At 38.4% G+C, this 25,496-nt stretch overlaps 1 protein-coding gene across 1 annotated transcript; it reads left to right on the top strand.

The window, feature by feature from the left end:
- Positions 1-25,496, top strand: LOC138815813 (26S proteasome regulatory subunit 10B). Its single transcript, XM_070005170.1, has 14 exons — positions 1-137; positions 1,144-1,223; positions 1,320-1,359; positions 2,059-2,111; positions 4,791-4,858; positions 5,087-5,201; positions 7,102-7,189; positions 9,973-10,034; positions 10,127-10,250; positions 10,839-10,900; positions 13,742-13,862; positions 13,995-14,075; positions 20,580-20,651; positions 24,995-25,496. The coding sequence occupies exons 1-14, from the start codon at positions 11-13 to the stop codon at positions 25,111-25,113; spliced, it is 1,212 nt and encodes a 403-aa protein (XP_069861271.1). The 5' UTR covers positions 1-10; the 3' UTR covers positions 25,114-25,496.

Genomic DNA, 25,496 nt, shown 5'->3' with positions numbered 1-25,496 from the left:
CCGGGCGGCCATGGCCATTCCCAGCATCCCCTATGAGCGACGGCTTCTCATCATGGCGGACCCTAGAGATAAGGCGCTTCAGGACTACCGCAAGAAGCTGCTGGAGCACAAGGAAATCGACGGCCGTCTCAAGGAGCGTGAGTGCACCTTTCTCTCTACACCGTCTTCCGCCTGGACTCGTTCTGGTTCCGACGAGGCGGCGGCCTGCGGCGGAGCCCGCAGCGGGGCCGCGGGGCTGGGGCAGGCCTCGGTGCGGGGACAAGGCGCTTTGTCATCCGGCCTGGGCTTGGGGCGCTGCAGCCCGCCGGCGGGGACCCGGCCGGTCCGGGGGCCGCCGCGGCCCGGCGGGCCTGGCCCTGGCCCCGGCGGGCTGACGCACAGCTCGCTCCCGAGATGGAGGTGGGAAAGGGACGAGGGGACCAGCCGGGCCGGTGCGGGCTGGGAGGTGTGCGAGGTTGGAGTGCAAGGGCGGGCAGCGTTGGAATCCCGGGCCCCGGGCGGGCCCGGCGCTGGGGTCCGAGGAGGCGCTCGCCCGAGGTGGGACTCGGGGGGGGGACGCGGCTGGGTCTGGGAGTTGAAAGGCAGAACGGGAGCTGCTGGAAGGATCCCGTGATCGTTACAACTTGGCCTCTCGCCTGAAGCATTGACGGGTGTCCCCCCCCCCCCCCGACGGTGGACCGACCTCCATGGAAAAGCCAGAGCGTTTTAGTTGAAGGAGAATGTACCGTTTGATTCTATAGAGAACTGCATTGGTTGCCTTGATTCAGGGCAGACAACCCGGAGAGTGGTCCAGCAGGTCAGGGGAAGAGGGACGAAGGGTCATCGTTTGGATGTGTGATTGCAAGGGAAATATCAGATGGCAGTACCTTACAAAAATGTAACTTGTTAAGATGTGCTTAAAGAAGTATAGCCAATCCCGAAGGTTAAGGAGGGCACTTTGTAACATTACTTAAAAAAAGAAGAAGAAGAAGAAATAATATCCCCCCATTCATTACAAATGGCAAAATTTCTTGTGTTTTTTTTTTTAAATAGTAGATATGAAACATACACGGAGTGAAATAGACTGAAGCAAATGTGAGATGTGTAATTTCAATGCACTAAAATTATTGCTTAATTTAAAATGCTCAAATTATATTATTTCAGTAAGGGAACAATTGAAAGAACTTACCAAGCAGTATGAAAAATCTGAAAATGATCTGAAGGCCCTACAAAGTGTCGGGCAGGTAGGTGATGAAATTTGTAATACAGTGGGTGATGGTAATTTGCGTATTTCCACTATTGGTAAAAAAACAACAACAATGCTTTATTTCCTTTTTTAGATTGTGGGTGAAGTGCTCAAGCAATTAACTGAAGAAAAATGTAAGTGAACCAACTTAACTAGAAAAAAAGATCCTCAATTTCGAAATGCTTGTTTTTTTAGTGACAGTAATTCAAGGACATGATATTTTTGCATAAACTTGAGGGGTTTTTTTGTTGTTTGTTTTTGTTTTTGTTGTCGGTTGTGGGGCCTGAACTCTAGGCTGTCCCTCAGCTCTTCAGTTCAAGGCTAGCATTCTACCACTTGAGCCACAACGCCACTTCTGGGTTTTCTGTTTATGTGGTGCTGAGGAATTGAACCCAGGGCCTCATGTATGCAAAGGAAGCACTCAACCACTGAGCCACTTTCCCAGCCCAAAGTGTTTTTTTTTTTTTTTAATCAGTTGTGGGGCTTGATTTTTTAAAGTTTTTTTTTTGGGGGGGGGGGGTCTGGTCATGGGGCCTGAACTCTGGGCCTGGGCGCTGTCCCTCAGCTCTTCAGCTCAAGGCTAGCGCTCTACCACTTGAGCCACAGTGCTACTTCCGGCTTTTTTCTTTTTGCTTATGTGGTGCTAAGGAATTGAACCCAGGGCCTCATGTATGCAAGGCAAACGCTCTACCACTGAGCCACCTTCCCAGCCCTTTTTTTAAAGTTTTCTAAGGACAAAAACTAAACCTTCCATAAATATGGATATATGTTTTCTAAATTGGTTAGTTTTTTTCTTTATGTTTTTCAGTTGCTCTTTTTTTTTGTTTTCCTAGTCATTGTTAAAGCTACAAATGGACCAAGATATGTTGTGGGTTGTCGTCGACAGGTAATAATTTATATTTGTATAGTGCTTTATAATTAACAAATATGCTTTCTTGTAATTATTGAGGTAAGCAAGTTAGATTTTGTGTCCTTAACTACCAAGAATAGTTTGTTTAGGCAGTAAATTATGACTGATGCCTGAATTTAAATCATGGTCTATGATTCTCTACTTTCTACTGAACCATAGATGGGCAACTGAGAAATCAAAAGAAATCTTTTTTGTCAGTACAAGTGTTTGACCTCAGTCTTCATTTGGTTTGCCTGCTTTTTTTTTTTTTTTTTTTTTTTTTTGGGTCCGGTCGTGGGGCCTGAACTCTGGGCCTGGACGCTGTCCCTCAGCTCTTCAGCTCAAGGCTAGCGCTCTACCACTTGAGCCACAGCACCACTTCCGGCTTTTTTCCTTTTGCTTATGTGGTGCTGAGGAATCGAACCCAGGGCCTCAGGCATGCAAGGCAAGCGCTTCTACCACGTTTGCCTGCTTTATCACTCAAAGCTAGTGCTTTAGCATTTGAACCATGCTTCCAGGCTTTTTTTGTTGGTTATTATGGAGAATCAGTCTCAAGAATTTTTCTTGCCCAGGCTAGCTTAGAGTCTGGATCTTCCAGGTCTCAGTCTTTTGAGTCAGATTATAGTCATAAATTTATTGGTTTTTGTTTTATATTTTTTTTTTAAATTTTCCTTTGTATATTTATTTTCTGGTACAGAGTTTGAACTCAGAGCTTCATTTGTTCAGCTAGCCCTCTACCATGCATCCAGTCCCATTTTTAAAATGACTTTTTTTTTAGACTCTTATCAGTTGCCTATGTTTTACATGTAAGCATTCAAAAATGTTCCTTATAAACCGTACTGTACCTAAGTTAATTTTATATGAAGTCCTTTAGACTAGGCAAATTGAAATTACTATGAATTTCATTGGTGCTCAAAGGAACATGCCTACAAATACTTTAGAATCACACAGCATCCAAAGTCAAGTTATATATTCTTTTATTCTTTGGAAATTTATATACTATTCTTTAGACGCTTACAAGCTCACTGGAAGAATGTTCTCTGAATATTTATTATATCAGGATTTCTTTGGCGCCTGTGTGTATAGTGGTAGGAGTTTGTCTTGTGAGACAGTCTTAGTATATAGTGCAGGCTGACCTTGAATTCAAGATGCTCCTGCTTCACCCTCCTACTTGTGGAATTATGGGCATTGGAGAATGATTACAAAGAAATTTTACTTTTGGAAAGTAATATTCTGAGTGTAAAGTGACTATTAAGTATCAAATCTGTGCCAGCAAATTGTTTGGTATGATTTCTCCTAATATGTAATATACTTGGGGGCTGGAGGTATGGCTTAAGTGGTAGAGTTCCTGCCTAGCAAGCTAAGGTCTAGTGAGTAGCAGGATGTTCTTTTGGGAAGGGATTGTGGGTAGATTGTTTTCTTGTTTGTTTTTTTTGTGCCAGTACTAGGGCTTGAACTTGGGGCCTCGGTTTTCTTTCTGAGTTTTATTGCTCACTGTCAGCATTCTACCACACCTCCAGCCTAGCTTTTTGGTGGTTATTTTGGGGATGAAGTCTTGTGGACTTTCGTAGCTTTAAACCAAGATCCTATGGATCTCAGCCTCCTGAGTAGCCAAGATTATAGAAGTGAGCCACCAATGCCAAGCTTGCCTTATGTATTTATTTTTAAATAAATGTTAATAAAAAATCTCTTTAAGAAGGGCTGGGAATGTGGCTTAGTGGTAGAGTACTTGCCTAGCATGCATGAATCCCTGGGTTCAATTCCTCATTACCACATAAATAGAAAAAGCTGGAAGTGGCACTGTGGCTCAAGAGATAGAGTGCTAGTCTTGAGCAAAAGAAGCTAAGGGACAATGCCCAAGCCCTGAGTTAAAGCCTCAGGACTGACAAAAAAATAAAAAAGAAAAAAAAGAAAAGAAACTTTATTAAAAAAAACTTCTTAAGAAGAAACAATGTATTTTGACTGTTTATAATAATTCACATATATTCTTCCTCACATTTGTTCATTTCAAAATAAATATAATAGGTATACCTTTAGATTGCTTCTCTTTTTTTATTTCCCCCAAAATGTTCACAAAGAAATTTTTCTATAAATGCTTCTTAAAGTTCCAAACTCACTTTTCTAGAGCCTAAGTTAAAATAATGGACAAAATGATATCAAGTAGTAAGCCTTTGAAAGAAAAACCTCCAAGATCCTTCCTTTTTCAAAAACAAGGCCATTGCTAGTTCAGACTTGGTATGTTTGATTTCACATTTTCCCTGAGGTTTTTTGTTTTTGGGCCTTGAACTCAGCCTGAGCTCACTGCCCGTGGGCTCCTCCCCACTCCCCAAAGGCTGGCTAGTGCTCTACTACTTGAGTCTTAGATTCACTTCTGTTTTTAGTGGTTAATTGGAGATAAGAATTTCACCTGACTGGGCTGGCTTTGAAATGAGATCTTCAAATCTTGAGTGAGATTGCAGGAATGAGCCATCGACGTCATTCTTTTAAAGAGCAACTGGAGATAATCTTTAAGTTATTTCCATTATTTGTACTATTGGCTTGACGTTTATAGTATAGTGTTTGTGTTGTCTCGCAAAAGGTAAAAATGTGTATTTGGCTTCTAACCATTAAGCTCTTCTAAGAGAATTATTTCCCTTTTAAACTATTTGTGCAATACTTTTTGTTTTTCAAAACCAGCTTGACAAAAGTAAGCTGAAGCCAGGAACAAGAGTTGCTTTGGATATGACTACATTAACTATCATGAGGTGAGTTTTAGTCTGTTTAGTTTACCTTTTATCAAGTTTTATTTACAATACATGCTTCTTGAAATCACTGAATATTTTGCCACTTCATACCTATTACAAATACTACTAATTAAATGTCCTTGTAGGTCTTTTACATGTGTTTGCATGGACAAGTCATTTATACTCTTATCTACAAGCTAAGAGAAAATAACATCTTTTGAAAGAAAAATGCATGCTCTTTCATTCTAGATATTTGCCAAGAGAGGTGGATCCATTGGTTTACAACATGTCTCATGAAGATCCTGGAAATGTTTCCTATTCTGAGATTGGAGGCCTGTCAGAACAGATTCGGGAATTAAGAGAGGTTGGTATCATATACGTTGATCTCTATTTTACTGATAAATAGTACTGGTTTTAGGATACCTGGAGGGAGAATCAGGATGAAAGTTACTTTGTGTCCAAATGCAGTTACTAAGTATTGTGTAATACTCTGGTTGAGAAAAGAATAACACTGAGTTTCAAGCTATACATTTTAGTCAATTTGAGAGTATTTGATGTTAGAAAAAAATCATGCTCTTGTGACAAAGAAAGTAGAGGATGAGAGAAGGGTAAGCAAATGCAGTCATTATATTCAGTGTACATTTCATTGAACTGTGTAACTTAAAGGTAGAGAGGGGAAGGGGAAAATGGGGGAGACTACTGGAAGGGGTGACATTGATCAAGATGCATTGATTGTATTCATAACCTGACTTATGGAACTGTAACCTTTTTGTACAACTACTTAATAATATATATTTTTTTTAAAAAAGGGAAGTGGAAGAAAGCTAAGCATAATTAATATAACCTGATGCCCTTGCCATCTATTAGTTTTACTAATAGTGTTTCTGAGGCTAAGTGCTTTGGATAAAACGTGGTATGTAGTTTTTCTATAAGCCTAATAGCAACTTCTCCTTAGGGTAGAAAGTTACCTTTGCCTTAAATGTTTTTTTTTTTATTATTATTATTTGTGCCATTTAAGAAAAATTCGAGGGATGGGAGTGACTTAATATGAAGAATCAAATTAGGATTGCTTGTTGGTAGCACAGATGTCTTCTTGACAATTATCTGTAAAACAAATTATCCTGTTGATTCTCCTAATGTAAGCTTATATTTAGGAGTGAATGAGAATGATTGTAACATGTCATATCAACTTTAATATATCAGCTTTAGATCTGATTCAGTAGACTGGAGGTACGGGATTACCATTTAAACAAGCATTCCAGTTGATTGTGAAACCAGTTTTCTTTGACAGTGCTTGAGGAAGCATTGCTTAAGTATAAAATAGAAGCCTCTACAAGCCTTTCATCTAATGAAAGGACGCAGGGAAGAGCAGGCATTTTTACCTTCTGAAGTGATTTTTGCCTCATCAGTTATGCACAGAAGCAGAAGGAACGAGTTTCCATCTGCAGACACTTTACTGATTTGTCTTGTCCTAATCATAGCTTATATACATAGATAGGTACTCCATTGTAGTTTATCTGTGTGTATGTGCCAGCTGGGGCACTGTCTGAATTTTTTTGCTCAAGGCTAGTGCTCTACCACTTGAATCACAACTTCACTTTCAGCGTGGTGGTCAATTGGAGATAAGAGTCTCATGGACTTCCTTGCACAGGCTGAGTTCAAACCTTGATTCTCAGATCTCAGCCTCCTGAGTAGCTAGGATAACTAGTGGGAGCCATTGGTGCCCAGCTAACTTATCTTAAGTAATTGTGAGTAATTTAAGGCAGTCCGTCAAATGCTCAGTTTTTCTATTGTCTATTTTATCTTTCTGTGAGACAGCCTTGGGGATTGAGAGTAAAACATATTCTTTTGAAGCTGTTATGACACAGTAGCAGCAGGTGAAATTTTTATGTCTCTTAGTGGTAACACATCAGATCCATTCCTTATTCATTATTATTGTGTTATATTCTCACAAGCAAACTACAACAGCTTTTTCTTCAGTTTTTTTTAGGGTAATTTATCATTGAGGTACAGTTTGCATCTCATAATGCATAGATTATCAATGTACATGACACATATGTTTTGACAAATTATGTTATATTTGTATGTTTTGTTAAAGTAGCCACTATATAACATTTTTTGTTTAGAGTTAAGAGATCTCCTATCTACCTGAAGAGAAAAACATAGCATGGAAGTTTAGATATTGATTGTGATGCATAAAATATTTAGAAAATGTATTGAAGTCTTTACTAACTTTTTAAAGAAACCTGTGATCTCTTTTCTAGGTAATAGAATTACCTCTTACAAACCCAGAATTATTCCAACGTGTAGGAATAATACCTCCAAAAGGCTGTTTGTTATATGGACCACCAGGTTGGTATTGAGTTTTTTCTTTTTCTTTTTTTTTTTTTTTTTTTTTGTCGGTCGTGGGGCTTGAACTCTGGGCCTGGGAGCTGTCCCTCAGCTCTTCAGCTCAAGGCGAGCGCTCTACCACTTGAGCTACAGCGCCACTTCCGGTTTTCTGGTGGTTTATTGGAGATAGGAGTCTCACGGTCTCTCCTGCCCGGGCTGGCTTTGAACCGCGATCCTCAGATCTCAGCCTCCTGAGTAGCTAGGATTACAGGCGTGAGCTACCAGCGCCCGGCTTGGTATTGAGTTTTTTCTATTTCACAAATAAATGAATGTATTAAAGAATGAAAATAGGTCATTTGGTGTGGTCAGTTCCAACCTCCACACTGTTCAGCATGAGAATAGGATAAGAGATGTATATCTGTTGTTCCCTCAGGTATGCTCAGTACACTTGTGCCTATGGTGTATACATCATTGCAGGCATGTGATTTGAATACCCTGTGACTCACAGATACTGGTGTCCCTGAGATGCTTTTATGGAATCTGCAAAGCTGTTGGGCTCTTATCTCACTGACATATGTGCTATGATACAGAAGCAACATGGGTAGCATTGCTTAGCATGGGAATTAGTTGTCAGTGATATAGGACAGTGCTGGTAGTTTTGCATTCTGGACTGGCTCAGACTGGCAGTATAAAAATATGCCAGTTAAACTATAAAATGTTGTGGTAGCAAAATGTATTAATGTTATTAAGTTTTCATCCTTACATAATATTTTGTGCTTGTCTAATGAAATGGAAAAATTTAATAGAATACTTCTGCATATTAAAGTATAGTTGTCTTAGAAAAAGTACTCACTTAGTTGTTTGAGTTGCCAGCTAAATGAGATACATTTCATAGAATACTTAAATGGGCAGTTTAACAATGTATGGTCATTCAGACTGCTTTGTTGCTTAACTAGAGATTAGCTTGGTTGTTTTGTAAGCACACACTTTTTCCAAAATGAGCAATGTAAACCTGTTGTCTTCAAAAGAATGACAAACCTGTTGTTTGTTTTGTTTTGCTTTGTTTTATGTGAGTCCTGGGTCTTAATGTGGGTCCTGGAGTTGTCAGTGCTTGGAGTTCTCATTCAGCTTTTTCCACTCAGCAGGTGGCACTCTACCACTTGAGTCACATCTCCAGTTCTAGCTTTTAGCTGGTTACTTACAGATAAGAGTCTTACAGATTTGACTACTTTATTTATTTATTTTTTTGGTCCAGTCGTGGGGCCTGAACTCTGGGCCTGGGCACTGTCCCTCAGCTCTTCAGCTCAAGGCTACTGCTCTACCACTTGAGCCATAGCACCACTTCCGGCTTTGTTCTTTTTTCTTATGTGGTGCTGAGGAATCGAACCCAGGGCCTCAGGCTTGCAAGGCAAGCGCTCTACCACTGAGCCAACTTCCCAGCCCAGGATAGGCCATTGTAATACAAGTTTCTCACAGTCTATGTAATAACTACGTTTGATTTATTTCTAAAGATCTATATGCAATGTTATTAAAATAAGTTGTAAGTCAAAGGAGCTACTACCTCACCTGTTAGATTAGCTATTATAAAAGAATGAAGAAAGGAAGGAAATGAATGACAAGTGTTGACATGAATGTGAAGAAAGGGGAATCCTTGAACACTATTCGTAGGAATGTAAATTGACAGGGTCATTATAGAAAACATTATGGGATTCCTCAGAAAATTACAAATAGAACTACCATGTGATTCAGCAGTCTTGCTTCTAGATGTATATATATTCCCCAAGGGCATTGGAATTAATATTTTGAAGAACTATCTACATTTTCTTGTTTATTGCAACACTATCTACAATATCTAAGATATCAAAACTTACTAAGTGCCCATCAACTGAGGAATAGATAAGAAAATGTTGTATATGTAAAAAATGGAATATGACTTAGCTCTTAAAAAACAAGGAAATTCTGTTATTTGTGGCATGCATACATCTAGAGAATACTCTGTTAAATGAAATAAGCCAGGTATAGGGAGACAAATACCACATGACCTCATTTGTAGGATTTTAGAAAGTTATATTCATAGAAGGAAAAATTGATTACTAGAGGCTGCAAGGGATGGACTAGGATGGAAATGGCAGGCCGATACCTGAGATGTTACTTCGGTTAGACAAGAGGAATACGTTCTAGTGATTCATTTTACTGTATGGTGACTGAAATTAATAGTGTATTAGACTATTTCAAGATTACTGTGTAGACTTTAAATGTGCTCACCACAGAGTAATGGTAAACATATGAGGATATGTCAATTAGCTTGATTTAATAATTCTACAAAATTTATATGTATCAGTGTCATAGTTTTGATGATGCAGTTATATGTCAATTAAAAAAATATAATTCCGGGCTGGGAAGGTGGCTCAGTGGTAGAGTGCTTGCCTTGCATGCTCGAGGCCCTGGGTTCGATTCCTCAGCACCACATAAGCAAAAAGAAAAAAGCCGGAAGTGGTGCTGTGGCTCAAGTGGTAGAGCGCTATCCTTGAGCTGAAGAGCTGAGGGACATTGAGTACCCAGGCCCAGAGTTCAGGCCCCACGACCGGACCCAAAAATAAAAAATAAAAAAGATAATTCCAAGAGATATTCTGAGTAAAACTTAAATTTTAAAATTTTTAATGTTGAGGCAAAAGTGCTTTGGAAATTGAAATTAGGATTTAGGATCAAGCTTGGAAAATTTGTTAACTAACCAATTGCATTCTGAAAGGGCTTTTGAAAATTTTTTGTATTTTCCATCTAAGTAAGACTTTTGTCATTCCTAGGCACAGGAAAAACACTCTTGGCAAGAGCTGTTGCCAGCCAGCTGGACTGCAATTTTCTAAAGGTAAAGGATAAAAAAGGGTCTTTTGTAGTTGTTTAAAGTTAAATTTTACTTGAATTGTCTTTTATTTACCTTAATGTTTTTCCTTTAATCAGGTTGTATCTAGTTCTATTGTAGACAAGTACATTGGTGAAAGTGCTCGTTTGATTAGAGAAATGTTCAATTATGCCAGAGACCATCAACCATGCATCATTTTTATGGATGAAATAGATGCTATTGGTAAGAATAACACCTTTTAAATTAAATGTTAGAGTAAGTTTTTAGAAACTCCAAAAGAACTTGTTTCTCTCTTAATCTGTAATTCTTGACTTGAAAGAAATATAAGCAGAGCCGGGTGCCAGTGGCTCACGTCTGTAATCCTAGCTACTCAGGAGGCTGAGATCTGAGGATCACAGTTCAAAGCCAGCCGGGGCAGGAAAGACTATGAGACTCCTATCTCCAGTAAACCACTAGAAAATCGGAAGTGGCGTTGTAGCTCAAGTAGTAGAGCACTCACCTGAGCTAAAGAGGTGAGGGACAGCGCCAGGCCCAAAGTTCAAGCCCCATGACAAAACAAAAAAAAGAAATATAAGCAGAGTAAATTGGATATTACTTATAGAAGGTTTAACCAAGTTTAATAAACAGTCTTTCACCATAACAGAATGATATGTATACCAAAATAATTTCTAACTTTGTCAGTATAATTCTTACTATTTAATTTTTATCTTAATGTTTTTTATTCCGGAAACTGTTATGTACTGTATTCTTAAATGATGGATATAGAAGAAAAAGGTAATATTGATCCATTTCCAAATACTATGTTTTTAGGTGGTCGTCGGTTTTCTGAGGGTACTTCAGCTGACAGAGAGATTCAGAGAACTTTAATGGAGGTAAAGATTATGATAAACTTGATTTAGTAACATTATTAAGTTGTGACCTCAACACTGCATATTTGAAAGTCAAAATACACTAACACAATAGTTCAGATGAAGAACTAAATATGAATTTTGAAAATATTCACAGGAACTAATGTGTTTCTCTGTCATAATCATTATAAAATGACTAGTAAAAAGGAACAGAGAAAAATGGGAAAAGCTTAAGCAATGATCTAGATTACAGTGGGATCTGAGCATGTTTTGTTGTGCTGTTGCACATTAGGGTGTTGAGATAATGGTCATGACTGTGTATTCCACCAAAAACGTAAAAAAAAAAAAGAGCCAGGCATTGGTGGCTCATACCTTTAATTCTAGCTGCTCAGGAGCTTGAGATCTGAGGATTGCAGTTTGGGCAGGAAAGCCAGTCTGGGCAGGAAAGTCTGAAAAATTCTTACCTCCAATAAACTACTCAGAAACAGCTGGAAGTGGTGCTGTGGCTCAAATGGTAGAGGCATAGCCTTGAGCAGAAGAGGCTAAGGGATAGGGTCTAGGCCCCGAGTGAAAGAGCCAGAACTGGCAAAAAAAAAAAGGTAGAAAAAGGATTCTGTATGGTTTGAGGAAATAAAGACTTTTTAAATAAGTAATGGACATAGTTAGGCTATTGGCAATAAATGAATTACAATTATGTTTGAGGCTCTTCTAAATATTATTTTATTGCTAAGACTGAGAGGCAATTAAAATAGTTGTCATAATGGGAGAATACAGTTTTTCTCTACATTTCTTTTCCCCATTCCAAATTCTGTGAAAATGTCAGCAAGATTCCAAATACATTTTCTCACTTGTGCAAATAGAAACTTGCTGCATAGGTAATGCAATGTCAATTTTTTTCTCAGAGTAATTGGAAATCACTTTACAGATTGTAGTTATACACATTATTTTCAAATTACGAAGTCTCTTTAGAAAAATGTAAATCAAGGTATTTGAGAATATAAATATAACAGTTTTATATGTTTAACTAATGTCATCAGCTATCAGACATTGAGATTAGTTATGTTTTGTTTTGTTGGAGGCTGAATCTTGCTATGCTACTTTTTTTTTTTTTGTCTTGTTGTGGGTCCTGAACTCTGGGCCTGGGTGCTGTCCCTCAGCTCTTCAGCTCAAGGCTAGCGCTCTACCACTTGAGCCACAGCGCCACTTCCGGCTTTTTTTTTTGCTTATGTGGTGCTGAGGAATCAAACCCAGGGCCTCAGGCATGCAAGGCAAGTGCTCTACCACTGAGCCACCTAGCCAGCCCTGAATCTTGCTATGTAGCACAGGCTGGCCTCAAACTTGCAACCCTGATTCAGCCCCTCACGTGTTTGGATTACAGTTTTGTACCACCATGCCTGACCAGGGTACCTATTACATATTCTAGTTAGGGCTGGTTATGTAGTTCAGTAATAGAGTGCTTGCCTCCTGTCTCCAAGCTTCTGGATTTGATCCCAGTACTATAGACATAAAGAAGAGTTTGTTAAATGCAGAAAGGTTTTTAGCATTTAGTCAAAAAGCTTTAGGAATTAAATATTAATAAGGCCTTGCATTATGACTGTGTACATCAGAGTTGTGTGAAAACATAATATGTAACTGATTTATTATCAGGTGTGTGTGTGTGTGTGTGTGTGTGTGTGTGTGTGTGTGTGTGTGTGTGTGTGTGTGTGTGTGTGTGTGTGTGTGTGTGTGTGTGTGTGTGTGTGTGTGTGTCTGTGTGTGTGTGTGTGTGTGTCTGTGTCTGTGTGTCTGTGTCTGTGTGTCTGTGTGTGTGTGTCCTGAGGCAGGAACTCAGAGCCTACATACTGTGTTCCTGGTGTGTGTGTGTGTGTTGGTCCTGAGGCAGGAACTCAGGGCCTATGTACTGTGTTCTTGATCTTTTGTGCTCAAGGATAATAATCTATTACTTGAGCTCTACTTCTAGCTTTTGGCTGGTTAATTAGAAGTAAGAGCCTCAAGGACTTTTCCTGCCTAGGCTAGCTTCAAACCATGATTCCCACAGCTCAGCCTCCTGAGGACGATTACAGGCATGAGCTACTGGTTGCCTCGCTTACAAATTTGTAGAAAAATCTATGTATGTCAGTGTAAATGCTCTGTATGACTTATAAACATTTGGTACATTGAATTTGTGTGTGTGTGTGTGTGTGTGTGTGTGTGTGCACGCGCGCACGCGCGCGTGTCTGCGTGTCTGCGTGTCTGCGTGTCTGCCTGCCTGCCTGCTGGTGCTGAGGCTTGAACTGAGGGCCTGGATGCTGGCTTTTTTGCTCAAGGAAGATACTGTGCCACAGTTCAACTAACTTCTGTCCTTTTGTTGGTTAATTGGAGATAAGAGGGTCAACAGACTCCTGCCATGCTATTTTTGAAATGGGATCCTCAGATCTCAGTCTCCTGAGTAGGTAGGACTATAGATGTGAGCCACCAGCCCCTGATACATTTGATTTTTTGGTTTCTATTCTAAGAAAATAAATACTAAAAATTTTGAACATAGGAAATCAGATCCATATATAATTCATAATTCTCCCCTGGTTAGAAACTTGAGATTTATTTAAACTACTTGATAGCAATGAAAAAGTGCATAATCTATCTTGGAATCTTGTGGAAAACATGGCCTAAGAGGGCTAGGGTATAGCTCAGTGGTAAGGTGCTTACCTAGCATATGGGAGCCCTGAGTTTGGTCCCCAGAAGCACAGACAACTAGAGAAAGATCACACATTTGCTATAAGAAGTATGTCATGCTGTATTAGTTATATAATGGGTTTTGTTGTATGTGCTGTTTTTTAAGGGGTTAGAATTTTTGATAAAAATCTTTTTAATTTTTAATATTCTTAGCTACTGAATCAAATGGATGGATTTGATACTCTGCATAGAGTTAAAATGATCATGGCTACAAACAGACCAGATACACTGGATCCTGCTTTGCTGCGTCCAGGACGATTAGATAGAAAAATACGTGAGTTAAGGTTCTTTACCTGCCAATTCCTTTTGTCTGTGTCTATTTTCTTTTTATCTCTCCCTTTGCTCCCAATTTACTTTTTATTTTTATTTTTTAATGGTGTATTAAAAGAATTTCTTACAATTTCAGATATTGATTTACCAAACGAACAAGCAAGATTAGATATATTGAAAATCCATGCAGGTCCCATTACAAAGCATGGTGAAATAGGTAAGAAAGAAGCTTATTTTTAAATTTTTACTTAAGGTAAATCAAAACTCTTAGATATTACTGATAGCATACTACATCTAGTTTTAAATTTGGCAAACATGTTTTAACTTTGTTAAATATTTATAGAGCTTATGTTTTGGGCTACAAATTGAATGTTGGGATGCTAGAGCAGTGAATGAGTTTCTTGTCTTCAGAGAACTTTATATTCTTGTCAGGAAAGACTGATAGAGTTAAATACACAACATACTAGGTGATGATTCATACTAAGGAGAAAAATGAAGCAAGAAAAGTGAGATAGGGAATGCCACAAGCAAACCTGAGATGTACATTTTTAATTGTCTGTGTGCGTGTGTGTGCTTGTGTGCATGCTTGTGTGTATGTGTGTGCGTGCGCACACACAGTGTTATGGGTTAGCCTTAAGAGAACACCTAACCAAGAAGATAATCTTAAGCAATATCCTACTTAGATGAAGGAATTGGTCATGGGTATTAGAGAAGGTTCGTTTCATGTAGAAAGAGCATCAGGCTAGAAGTCCTTGAATCAGTAGGGTGCTGGCATTCAAGGAGCAGCAAATAAGTTAGGTGTCTCTGACAGAGTAAAGGAAACAGTAGTAGCAGGTGAAGACCTACAAATATTGATAGCAGGTTGTGCAAGTGTCTGATAGAGGTCATAATTTAGGAACTTTGGGTTTTACTTTTATTTATTTTTTTAACTTTATTTTGGCTCTTTTAGTAATGTGAATGCTACTAGAGATTATAAGCAAAAGAATACCTTTTGGTTATTTGAACTGTAACAGAATATTAGAAATAGAGAAAGGTAAAAATGAGCGTATAATGAACTTCTAGCCCCACTTTAAATATTTAGGTTAGTTTTAAAATAATCAGGTAGCCAGGCGCCGGTGGCTCACGCCTGTAAGCTACTCAGGAGGCTGAGATCTGAGGATCAAAGTCCAAAGCCAGCCGGGAGCAGGAAAGTCCAGGAGACTCTTATCTCCAATAAACCACTAGAAAACCAGAAGTGGTGTTGTGGCTCAAGCAGTAGAGCGCTTGCCTTGAGCTGAAGAGTACAGGGACAGCACCCAGGCCCAGAGTTCAAGCCCCATGACCGACCAAAATAAATAAATAAAATAATCAGGTAGCCAGAGTACTGTTTATTATCAATAAGATATAAATTCAAGTTAATTGAAAGGTTGTATTTTTTTCTGCCTAGTCAATTATGTTCTATTTGAATATGTACTTCGGGGAACAAAAATCAGAACAATGTAGGAAGTATCCAGGTAGATTTTACTGTGATCCACTTCAGTTCAGTAGTTATTCCTTGCAAGTCTTCTTTCTACCTTCCCTTTGGATTTTTTTACAAAAATAAATCCTAATCATGCTATCATTTTATCTGAATGTTTCAGAAATCACAAGATTATTTGGACAAACTGTTGAGCATAAGTTGTAGAGGGACAAAGATAGAAGCAAGAGGTTCAGTTAGGAGGGTATTTGAATAATCCAGGTGGCTTGTTCAAAGGTGGCAGCACAGTCTTTCCCTCTATGCCCCAGCTTCAATGAAGTGTAATTAATCAAATCTTTTTAAATGATGAGACTTGCATGTATTTTGAAAGTAAAGTCAATAGGAGTTGTTAATGAATTGTATGTGGTATATGGTAGAATAAACAAAAATGAGATCTTGGACCAAGCAGCTAGAAACTGGAGTTACAATCAATTAAAATTGAGAACACTGAAAAGGTTAAGTTTTGTTTTTGACAGTACTGGAATTTGAACTCAGAGCTTTCATGGTTAATAGGCAGGCACTCTATAGCTTGAGCCTCATACCCAACAAAAATATTTGATTTTAATGAGAGAATAAGGAATTTGATTCTGATTACAATATATTTGAGATACCAATTAGAGATGTAAATAAATATTTTGGGGCTGGGAAGGTGGCTCAATGGTAGAGTGTTTGCCTTGCACGCATGAGGCCCTGGGTTCGATTCCTCAGTACCACATAAGCAAAAAGAAAAAAAGCCGGAAGTGGCGCTGTGGATCAAGTGGTAGAGTGCTAGCCTTGAGCTGAAGAGCTGAGGGACAGCACCCTGGACCAGAGTTCAGGCCCCACAACTGACACACACACACAGAAAAATAAATATTTTGAAGGTTGTTTTGTTGTTTTTTGGTCTTGGGGCTTGTACTTGGGGCCTGGGCGCTCAAGTGTAGTACTTACCTCTTTGAGCCGCAGTGCTACTTTTGGTTTTCTGGTGAAAACAGATGAATCTCATGGACTTCTGCCCTAGCTGACTTTGAACTGCAGTCCTCAGATCTTAGCCTCGTGAGTAGGTAGGATAATAGGTATGATCCACCAGTGCCCAGCTTTAAGTGTTTTAGTTTTAGTTTTTGCCAGTACCAGGATTTGAATTTAGGGCTTCTCTTTCTTGCAAGGATGTTTTTGCTCAAGGCAGGTACTCTTATCACTTGATCCACACTTCTAGCCTAGTGTTTTCCTGGTTAATTGGAGATGGAGTCTTACGGGCTTTTCTGTGTAATCTAGCTTCAAATCTTGACATTCCAAGTCTCAACCTCCAGAGTAGCTAGGATTGTGAGTGTGAGTCACTGGCACCTGCTTTGAGTAGTACTTTTCTAAGCACCTGTAATTAATTGAGGTGGCCTATGCTGGAGATATAAACATGGGCAATAGCATAAAAATGGGTTTTAAAGTCTCTAGAGTCTGAAGACACAGGCGCAGATGTAAGAGTAAAACCAGTTGCTAAGTGATGTTCTGCAAGGGAAATGAAGAAAATGTTTAAGGAGGGACTGGTCCCCTGTACATGCTAACAGTGAATCAGAAAGATACTAAATCTAAGTAGACTTCAGAACTGAACTATGTGGAGGCCATTGGTAACTTTGTCAAAAGTAATTTCTTTGGAGTAGTGGGAGTCAAAGTCTACATAAAATGACTATAGGAGTTGAATTTAAATCTTTAAGATGTTCTGCATAAGGGACAGAAGTAGTAAAGTTACAGCTGGAAGAAAAATGGAGATGAGAAAATTTTGTAGGAGGGACCTGTGGGACTTTTTTTCTGAGAGAGAAGTAAAATGCAAGTTCAGAGTGAATGTGGAAACGTATTATTAGAAACTGGAAGAGAGAAGAAAAAATATTATCTATATAAGTTAGGAGATTGAAAGTAACAAGCTGGGGCTTATAAAGAAATACTACCTTCTTTCTCTTCTTGAAAATAAAGTTTGTCATAGCACAACTGTGTCATTATATATTATCCATGGCTGTGTTTCCATTACCACAGTAGGTTAAGTCGTTTTGACAAAGATCACATCGTCTGCAAAGCGAAAATACTCATTGTCTGGCCCTTGCATAAAATGTTTGCTGACCTGTGGACTTGGGACTAATTTGGAGACAGCTTTAAAAACCTTCTAGAACCTAATGATGGAAAGTAGCTACAAACAATTTTTTTCCCCCTCGTTTTCATTGTTCTTATGAGAGATTTGAGCTGGAAAGATTGGTTTGAATAAAAGATGTCAGTTTTTAGGTTTCTTCTGCAAATAAAGAATTCTTGCTAGATGTCAGGTTCTATGGCACCTTTGAGAACCTTGCTATCAGAAATCCTTAAAGTGGTTGCAACCTGACTAATGCATATATATGTGTATGATCTCAAATAGATTGTTATTGCCTGATAATGAGCAGTGTATTAGTATACTCACGGTATACTAGTCTGTTAATTTCTCTTACTATTCTTTATCAAATCCATGACTGCCACTTCAGACGTACAGCTTTTAAAAATATTATTATAAAAAATATTGTTATTATAAAGGTGATATGCAGAAGGATTAAAGTTATATAACTAAAAATACACTCCTTTTTGGACAGCGATACCCCTTCCCTTGCTCTCTCCCAGTTTTTTCCTGTCCATCCCCACTCACAAGTTGTATAATTTATTTTCAACAGTGTCTAGTGAATACCACAGCTACATTTGTTCCCACTTTGTCCTTCCATTTATGTGCCTCCCTTTGTCCTCCCAAAGACAAATAAATAGGACCAAAAGAAAACAAAAACGGCAACAAAGAAAAAAAAAACTCTCTTGTTTCTATTTCCTGGAGTTCATTTAGATAAATACTATTTTTTATAATCTGCTGCACATAGGCATTGTTGCTTTGTGTTCCTCTCCTAAGAGTATCCTCCTTTGGTCTCTTTGTGTGTGAATGCCTAGAGTCCTGTATAATTTATCACATTCTGGTGTATTTCAGGTCTGGCTTCCTCATAGGAGAGAAAACATAGAGTGTTTGTGTTTCTGAGTTTGGCTTATCTCATTTAAAATGATTTATTCTAGGTCTATCAATTTCCCTGCAAATGAAATACTATTCTTTCTAATGACTATGTAAAATTCCGTTATGTATAGGTGCCATATTTTTTTTATCCACTCAGCTATTGTAGGGCACCTAGGCTGTTTCTATAATTTGGCTATTGTGAATAGTGCAGCAATGAACATGGATGTGCAAGCGTCTTTACGGTATCCTGGTTTGTGATATTCAGGGTAGATACCCAAGAGTGTATGGTGTGCCTGGGTTGTAGAGACATTTGTATTTAGTTTTTGAGGAATCTCCAAACTGCTGTCCAGAGTGGTTGTGCTAGTTTGCCTTCCCACCAACAATGTAATATGGTTCCTTTTCCCCCACATCTTCTCCCGCATTTGTTGTTCAAATTCATGATGTTGACCAATCTAACGGGGGTGAGAGTTTTTTGATTTGTGTTTCCTTTATGGCATTTCCTCATGTTTCTTTGTCATTTTTACCTCTTCTGAGAAGTCTCTCCTTAGCTCCTTTGCCCATTTAGTGATTTGTTTATTAGTTTTGGGAGGGGTTTGTTCTTGAGCTCCTTGTACATTTTGGTTATTAGGCATTTGTCAGATTAGATATATTGCTGTAAAGATTGTCTCCCAGTCAGTTGGCTGTCTTTCTAGTTCAGTAACTATCCTTTGCTGTACAAAAACTTTTTATGTATTTTGATGTAAACCCATTTTGTCAAGTTTCTTCCTATCTGCTATGCCTCTGGGACTCTTCAAAATGTTTCTACCTGTGCCTATAAAGTTAGTGTTTCTTCTACTCTGTCTTGCAATAATTTCAAAGTTTCAGGTCTGATGTTGAAGTCTTTGATCCACATTGAGTTGATATTAATGCATGGTAACAAACAGGGATCCACTTTTGGTTTTTTGCATATGGATGGCCAGTTTTCCTAGCACCAGTTATCGAAGAGACTTTTCTACCATATATCGTTGACAAGCTATAGCTCTTAAATTAGTCTCTATCATGTGTGAGCTGCCTGCTGTAGCATTTAAAAATTCTATGTGATTAGAAATAAACATACAAATTCTGTGAATATCATAATTGTTTGATGTTTTATTAAGTTCCATTGTTATATTTTATTGTTTATTTTATTGTTCCTTATTTATTTGTTCTTGTAGTATGAGAGATCAAACCCAGGGCCCTGAGCCTTATGGATGCTAGGCAAGCATTCTACCACTAAGTCACATCCTCAACTCTTATAATAATTTGTTTTAAATGAGCCGTGTGCTAGTGGCTCATGCCTAGAATCCTAGATACTCAGGAGACTAAGATTTGATTATCACTGTTCAAAGCCAACTTGGGTAGAAAAGTCCCTATGAGATTCTTATCTTCAATTAACCATTAGAAAATTGGAAGTGACACTGTAGTTTGTAGGGCACCAACCTTGAGCAAAAGAGCTCTAGAGACAGCACCCAGCCACAAGTTCAAGCCCCACGACTGACAAAAAAAAATTTTGGTTTTAAATATTATAAATTTGTTCAGGTAAGTTTTAACGAATCATAGCTTAACAGTTATTAAGTTGTTTCACTGCATAAAAACAGGTTAAGCAGCCAGGCTGTGGTGGCTCATGCCTGTAATCCTAGCTACTCAAGAAGCTGAGATCTGAGGATTGTAGTTCAAAGCCAACTTGGAATGTCTGGGTTATAAAATACCACAAAAAAGCTGGAAGTGGAGCTGTGGCTTGAGTGTTAGAGCACTAGCTTTGAGCAGCAGAAACTTAGGGACAGTGCCCAGGCCCTGAGTTCAAGCCTCAAGACTGGCACCAAAATAAAGTAGTTTAAGGAGTCTGGAGGATTGTGTTGATCAACTGTGTCATCCTGAGCAAAAATCAGTGTAATCTCACAAAACAAACTAGGCATGATGGTACATGTCTGTGATCCCAGCTACTTGGAAGGTGGAGGCAGGAAGATTGTGGTTCAAGTTAACCAGGGCAATATTAGTAGCCAGATCTTATCTAAAAAACAAACTATGAAGAATGGAAAACTGGGAATTTGGCTCAAGTGAGTCTCTGAGTTCAATCTCCAGTACCATATTTTGAACTCTTGATGATCTTTCCTGACTCTTAACATTTCAGAAGAATGTCTGTTTTTACTTGGTGCTGGTTTACTTAAATTTATAGTTTTCAGTTGTTAATCATTATTTTACTAATGTCCAGTACTTTTTCCTAGATTATGAAGCAATTGTGAAGCTTTCAGATGGCTTTAATGGAGCAGACCTGAGAAATGTTTGTACTGAAGCAGGTAAGGGAGTATAATACATTTTATTACTGACTTTGATTTTTAAAATTTGCTATAACTGTTTTGGGATTAACAAAAAGCAGAATCTGAGCCTTGCAAGGATTTGTGGAGTTCTTATTTTGAGAACTGATGCCAGGAAATGAGAGAAAGAGAGAAAGCTTATTATAGAAGAGTGTACCAGTGAAATAATGGCTATATCCTGTAAAGAGACTTGATTTTGAAGAGACCTCAGAGAAACTTAAAGGATGCCTTTCAGGATTACCTGGCAGACAGTTGGGGAGACTGGAACATTACTTCACAGTACTTCTGTCCTATGGGATTTGTTCTTAGTGGTGGTAAACTTGGTTTCAGGAAGCTTATAGGTAGAATGTAGAAACAGAATCCTGAAGACAGGATTCCTAAGACACTGAATCGTGAAGTAAGTCTGAGGCTGTACAGAACTGGCTGTCCCAACTGTAGCTGTAATTAGAACTGGGCAGCACTGGACGTAGTGCTGCCAAATAGATAAATGTCTATTTGCTGATTGTAAACTTTGAAAGACTCATTTATAACTTCTGAGATTTTTTTTTTTTTTCTGAGATTGTTCATGAAGTGATTCTGTATACCCACCTTCTGCCCTTCCTTCCATTTGTTTTTTGGTGCTGGACCTGGGATTTGAACTTAGGGCCTCCTATGCTGTCCCTTTGCTTTTTTTTGCTCAAGGCTAGGACTCTATCACTTGAGCCACATCTTTACTTCCAACGTTTTGGTGGTTAATTGGAGATGAGAGTCTAATAGACTTTCCAACCTAGGCTGACTTTGAATATTGATCCTCAGATCTCAGCCTTCTGAGTAGCTAGGATTATAGCCACTGGCACAGGCTAAAACATAACTTTTAAATACAATTCCCTTTAGATTGTGTGTTGATATTTTTATATGTAATATCAAGTAAATTTGAAAACCTGCCTAGTCATTTAATCTTTGTCCTCCATTCAGCATCTTAAAACCAAAAAGCAAATTTCTGCAGCATTTAGTTACTAATTTTCATACAAATAAATATAAATTATCATATGACTATGAAATTATGTTTCTCTAGTGTGCATTAGAACAAATTCTTAGAGGAATGCTTGAGTGAAATTGGAATGAAAAGTAGTACCAAGGCTTAAAGATGGATGCTATCAAATTTTGGTTTGTGCTTCCACATTTTGAAGCTTTTAAAACTGATACATAAAAACAAAAAATTGCACATACTGGGTCACGTAGGAAGTTTTAATACTTGTGTACATTGTATGATAGGTAGTGATGTGTACATCAGATTAAGCACATGGGATTCCTAAAACTTCATTTCTTTATTATGATAACATTCAGAACCCTTTCTTCTGGCTTTTTGAAATGTAAAGTACATAATGGTTGTCTAAAGTCACCTATTATGTAATAATAGCACACCAGAACTTCTTGCTGTAACACAGTATATACTGATGAACTTTTCGCCATCTGTCCCTCCTACTCTTCCCCGTCTCAGATAACCACTATTCTATTCTGTGCTCCTGCCTGGACTATGATCCTTCTACTCTTTCCCAGTGTGCCTGGGGATCACACACCCACTGCTGTACCCAGCCATTGTTCGAGAAGGCATCCTATAAACTTCTTTTTGCCTCTGCTGGCTTTGAACCTTGATCTCCCTATCTCCAACTCCCAAATACCTAGGATTACAAATTTTAGGGACCATGCCTAGCTACCACCATTAAGGTCAACATTTTTGAATTTCACATATAAGTGAGATTGGGTGCAAATTTTATTCTTGTGTCTAGATCATTTCACTTAACATAATGATATCAGACAAGAATGGGCAAGGGATGAAATGATTTTGTTCTTTTTAAATGGCTGAATAGTATTCTGATTTTAAGTTCCACTTCTTGTTTTTTTGGGTCCGGTCATGGGGCCTGAACTCTGGGCCTGGGCGCTGTCCCTCAGCTCTTCAGCTCAAAGCTAGCGCTAGCTAGCTAGCACCATTTCCGGCTTTTTTCTTTTTGCTTATGTGGTGCTGAGGAATCGAACCCAGGGTCTCATGCATGCAAAGCAAGCGCTCTACCACTGAGCCACCTTCCTAGCCCAAGTTCCACAACTTCTTTAGCCATTTATTAATTGGTGAGCATTTAGATTGCTTGCTATTTCTTGACTATTACAGTGTTGCAGTTAACATGGGCATAGCTGATTTCATTTCCTTTGAATATGTACCCAGTTAATGAGATTGCTTGGTCATGTGGCATTTCTGTTGCAACTTTTTGGGAAGCCTCCATTCTGTTATCTGTAACAATGGTACTAACTCAAATTCCCACTAACTGTACAAAGATTTCTAAATCTTCAATAGCCCTTGTTGTCTTTGTCTTTTTAGGTCAAGCATTATTTCATATAATTTGCATATTTTTAGAAAAGATCACATTTTTCCCCATAATGAACTGTAACAGTGTTAGAGCTTTTAACTGGGTGAGATATTTATATCTGGACTTATAGGAAAATCCTTCTTAGGTTTTCTTTTCCCTAGGCTGCAAGCCTATTTGGTTAACATGTTTTTAACAAGTTAAAACGCATGTGATTCAATTATAGTTACCTTCTCTAGTTAAGCAAACCCTAATATTTTCATCCTTTTTGGATTAGAGTGTATCTCTTGGAGATCTACTTATTCACTAAACAGTGATTTCAAAGCAATCATATGCACATAAATATGAAAATCATTAGTTTTAGCCTTTTAAACAAGTTTTGAAACCGCTATTTAAAATCATGGGCTGGGAAGGTGGCTCAGTGGTAGAGTGCTTGCCTTGCATGCATGTGGCCCTGGGTTCGGATTCCTCAGCACCATGTAAGCAGAAAAGGCCAGAAGTGGCACTGTGGCTCAAGTGGTAGAGTGATAGCCTTGAGCTGAAGAGTTGAGGGACAGCGCCCAGGCTCAGAGTTCAGGCCCCACGAGCCACCCAAAAAAAAAAAAAAAAAAAAGATCAGTCATTTCCATTCACCTGGTTTCTAGGACAGTATAAAATTGCTGTTTCCAGTCTTCTCTTGTAGAAACTTACAAAGGAAATACAGGAAGTAACTCCTAAAATCTTTATTTTAATCCCCTCCCTTCATGTAAGTAAAAATTCAATACAGCCTTGTGCCAGTGGCTCATGTCTGTAATCTGAGCTACTCAGGAAACTGAAATCTGAGGATTGAGGTTCCAAGCCAGCCTGGGCAGAAAAGTCCCTGTGAGACTCTTTATCTCCAGTGAACCTCTCAAAACTGGAAGTGGCACTGTTGCTCAAGTGGTAGCACAAAGAGGCTCAGGGACAAAACCCAATCCTGAGTTCAAGCCTTACAACTGGAGAGAAAAAAAATCAATACAAATAGCTCCTCAATAGAAATGTTGGTAGATGATAGCTTCAGTTTATCCTGAATATAGGATTGTCTTAAAAAATTAGGACCCCTATCTATAATATAGCTAATGTTTAAAAATAAAAAGGAACAAAATGTTTTTATTCCTTTGCCAATTATTTAATAAGTAACTTCAAAAATTTGGAAGAGGGCTGAGGGTATATATAGCTCAATGATAGCATTTTCAGCATCCTGAGTTTGATCTGCCCAGAGAGAGGGGGGTAAGAGAGAACAGGAAGGAAAGAAAGGGGGGGAGGAGACAGGGAGAGAAGGAGAGAGAAATAATGAATTTGGCCTCCTATTCTTTAGTTGTTAGCAAGGAAAGAGAAACGTTTTCAAAATCTTGGAGGATTTTTGTTTGTTCATTTGCTTTTGCCCTGCTTGGGTCAAAACCAGGGCCTTGCACATGCTGCAAGTGAGCACTCACCCATATCTCTATCCTTAATGTATTCCCCCCCCACCCCTCCCCACCCGGGCCCCGCCTCACCCATAAATGCATTTCCCTCTTCTAGAAAATTACTGCTTATGAATTAAGTTTGTGTGTGTGTTGTTAAGTTTTGTTGATAAGTTTCTTTTATTTTAGGGTGTCTAAATGGTTACAGAGACTATTGGGTACAGAGACTGTTACTCAAGCAAGATTTAAGAATTTCAGATAACTGTCTCACCTGCTTTGGGGTTGAAGATAATGCTTGCCATAACTATGAAAATTAATTGAAGATAGTGGTTAACAAATGAGAATTACTGGCTCAGAAATTGTAAATCTAAACTCCTTTATGTTTATTCCATTGTGCTCCATTATTTTTGTTTTGTCATGTTTTAGTTTTGAGCAATGTGTTTATTGTCCAGGCTAACCCCCCACCCATAATCCTCCTGTCTCAGCCTATGACCCTGCTCTAGCTTTGTTTTCTTACAACAGACATATATGATATACAACAATCATGTTGTGTTGTGTTCCACAGGGATGTTTGCAATTCGTGCTGATCATGATTTTGTAGTTCAAGAAGACTTCATGAAAGCAGTCAGAAAAGTGGCTGATTCTAAGAAGCTGGAGTCTAAGTTGGACTACAAGCCTGTATAATTTTCTGTAAGGTTTTTGATGGCTGCATGACAGACTGGCTTATTGTAAAAATAAAGTTAAGGAAAATAATGTATGTATTGGCAATGATCTTATTAAAGTCTATGAATAAAAATATGTATAACAAAAGTTAGTATGTAATTCAGTATTTCAACTTTTAAAATTGGTACAGAAGAAATTTTGCTGTTAATGTTGCATTTGTTGCAACAGAAGTTACAAAAAGAAGTGTATTGAAGCTTTTCGTATTTGCTGTGTGAGCATTTTATAGAACATTCAAAGTGTTTGAAATAGTCACACAAGAGAACATTTCTTATGACTTATTTTATATCATTTGTTTTCTTCATCCTAAAAGTTGAATAAAATCTGTTTAATTTAGTTCTCCTACA

Source organism: Dipodomys merriami, unplaced genomic scaffold, assembly GCF_024711535.1.
Source record: "Dipodomys merriami isolate MVZ:Mamm:240054 unplaced genomic scaffold, mDipMer1.0.p SCAF_670, whole genome shotgun sequence".
NCBI lineage: Eukaryota > Metazoa > Chordata > Mammalia > Rodentia > Heteromyidae > Dipodomys > Dipodomys merriami.
Note: the sequence above shows the minus strand (reverse complement) of the source record. Positions and strands in the feature narration are given on the sequence as shown.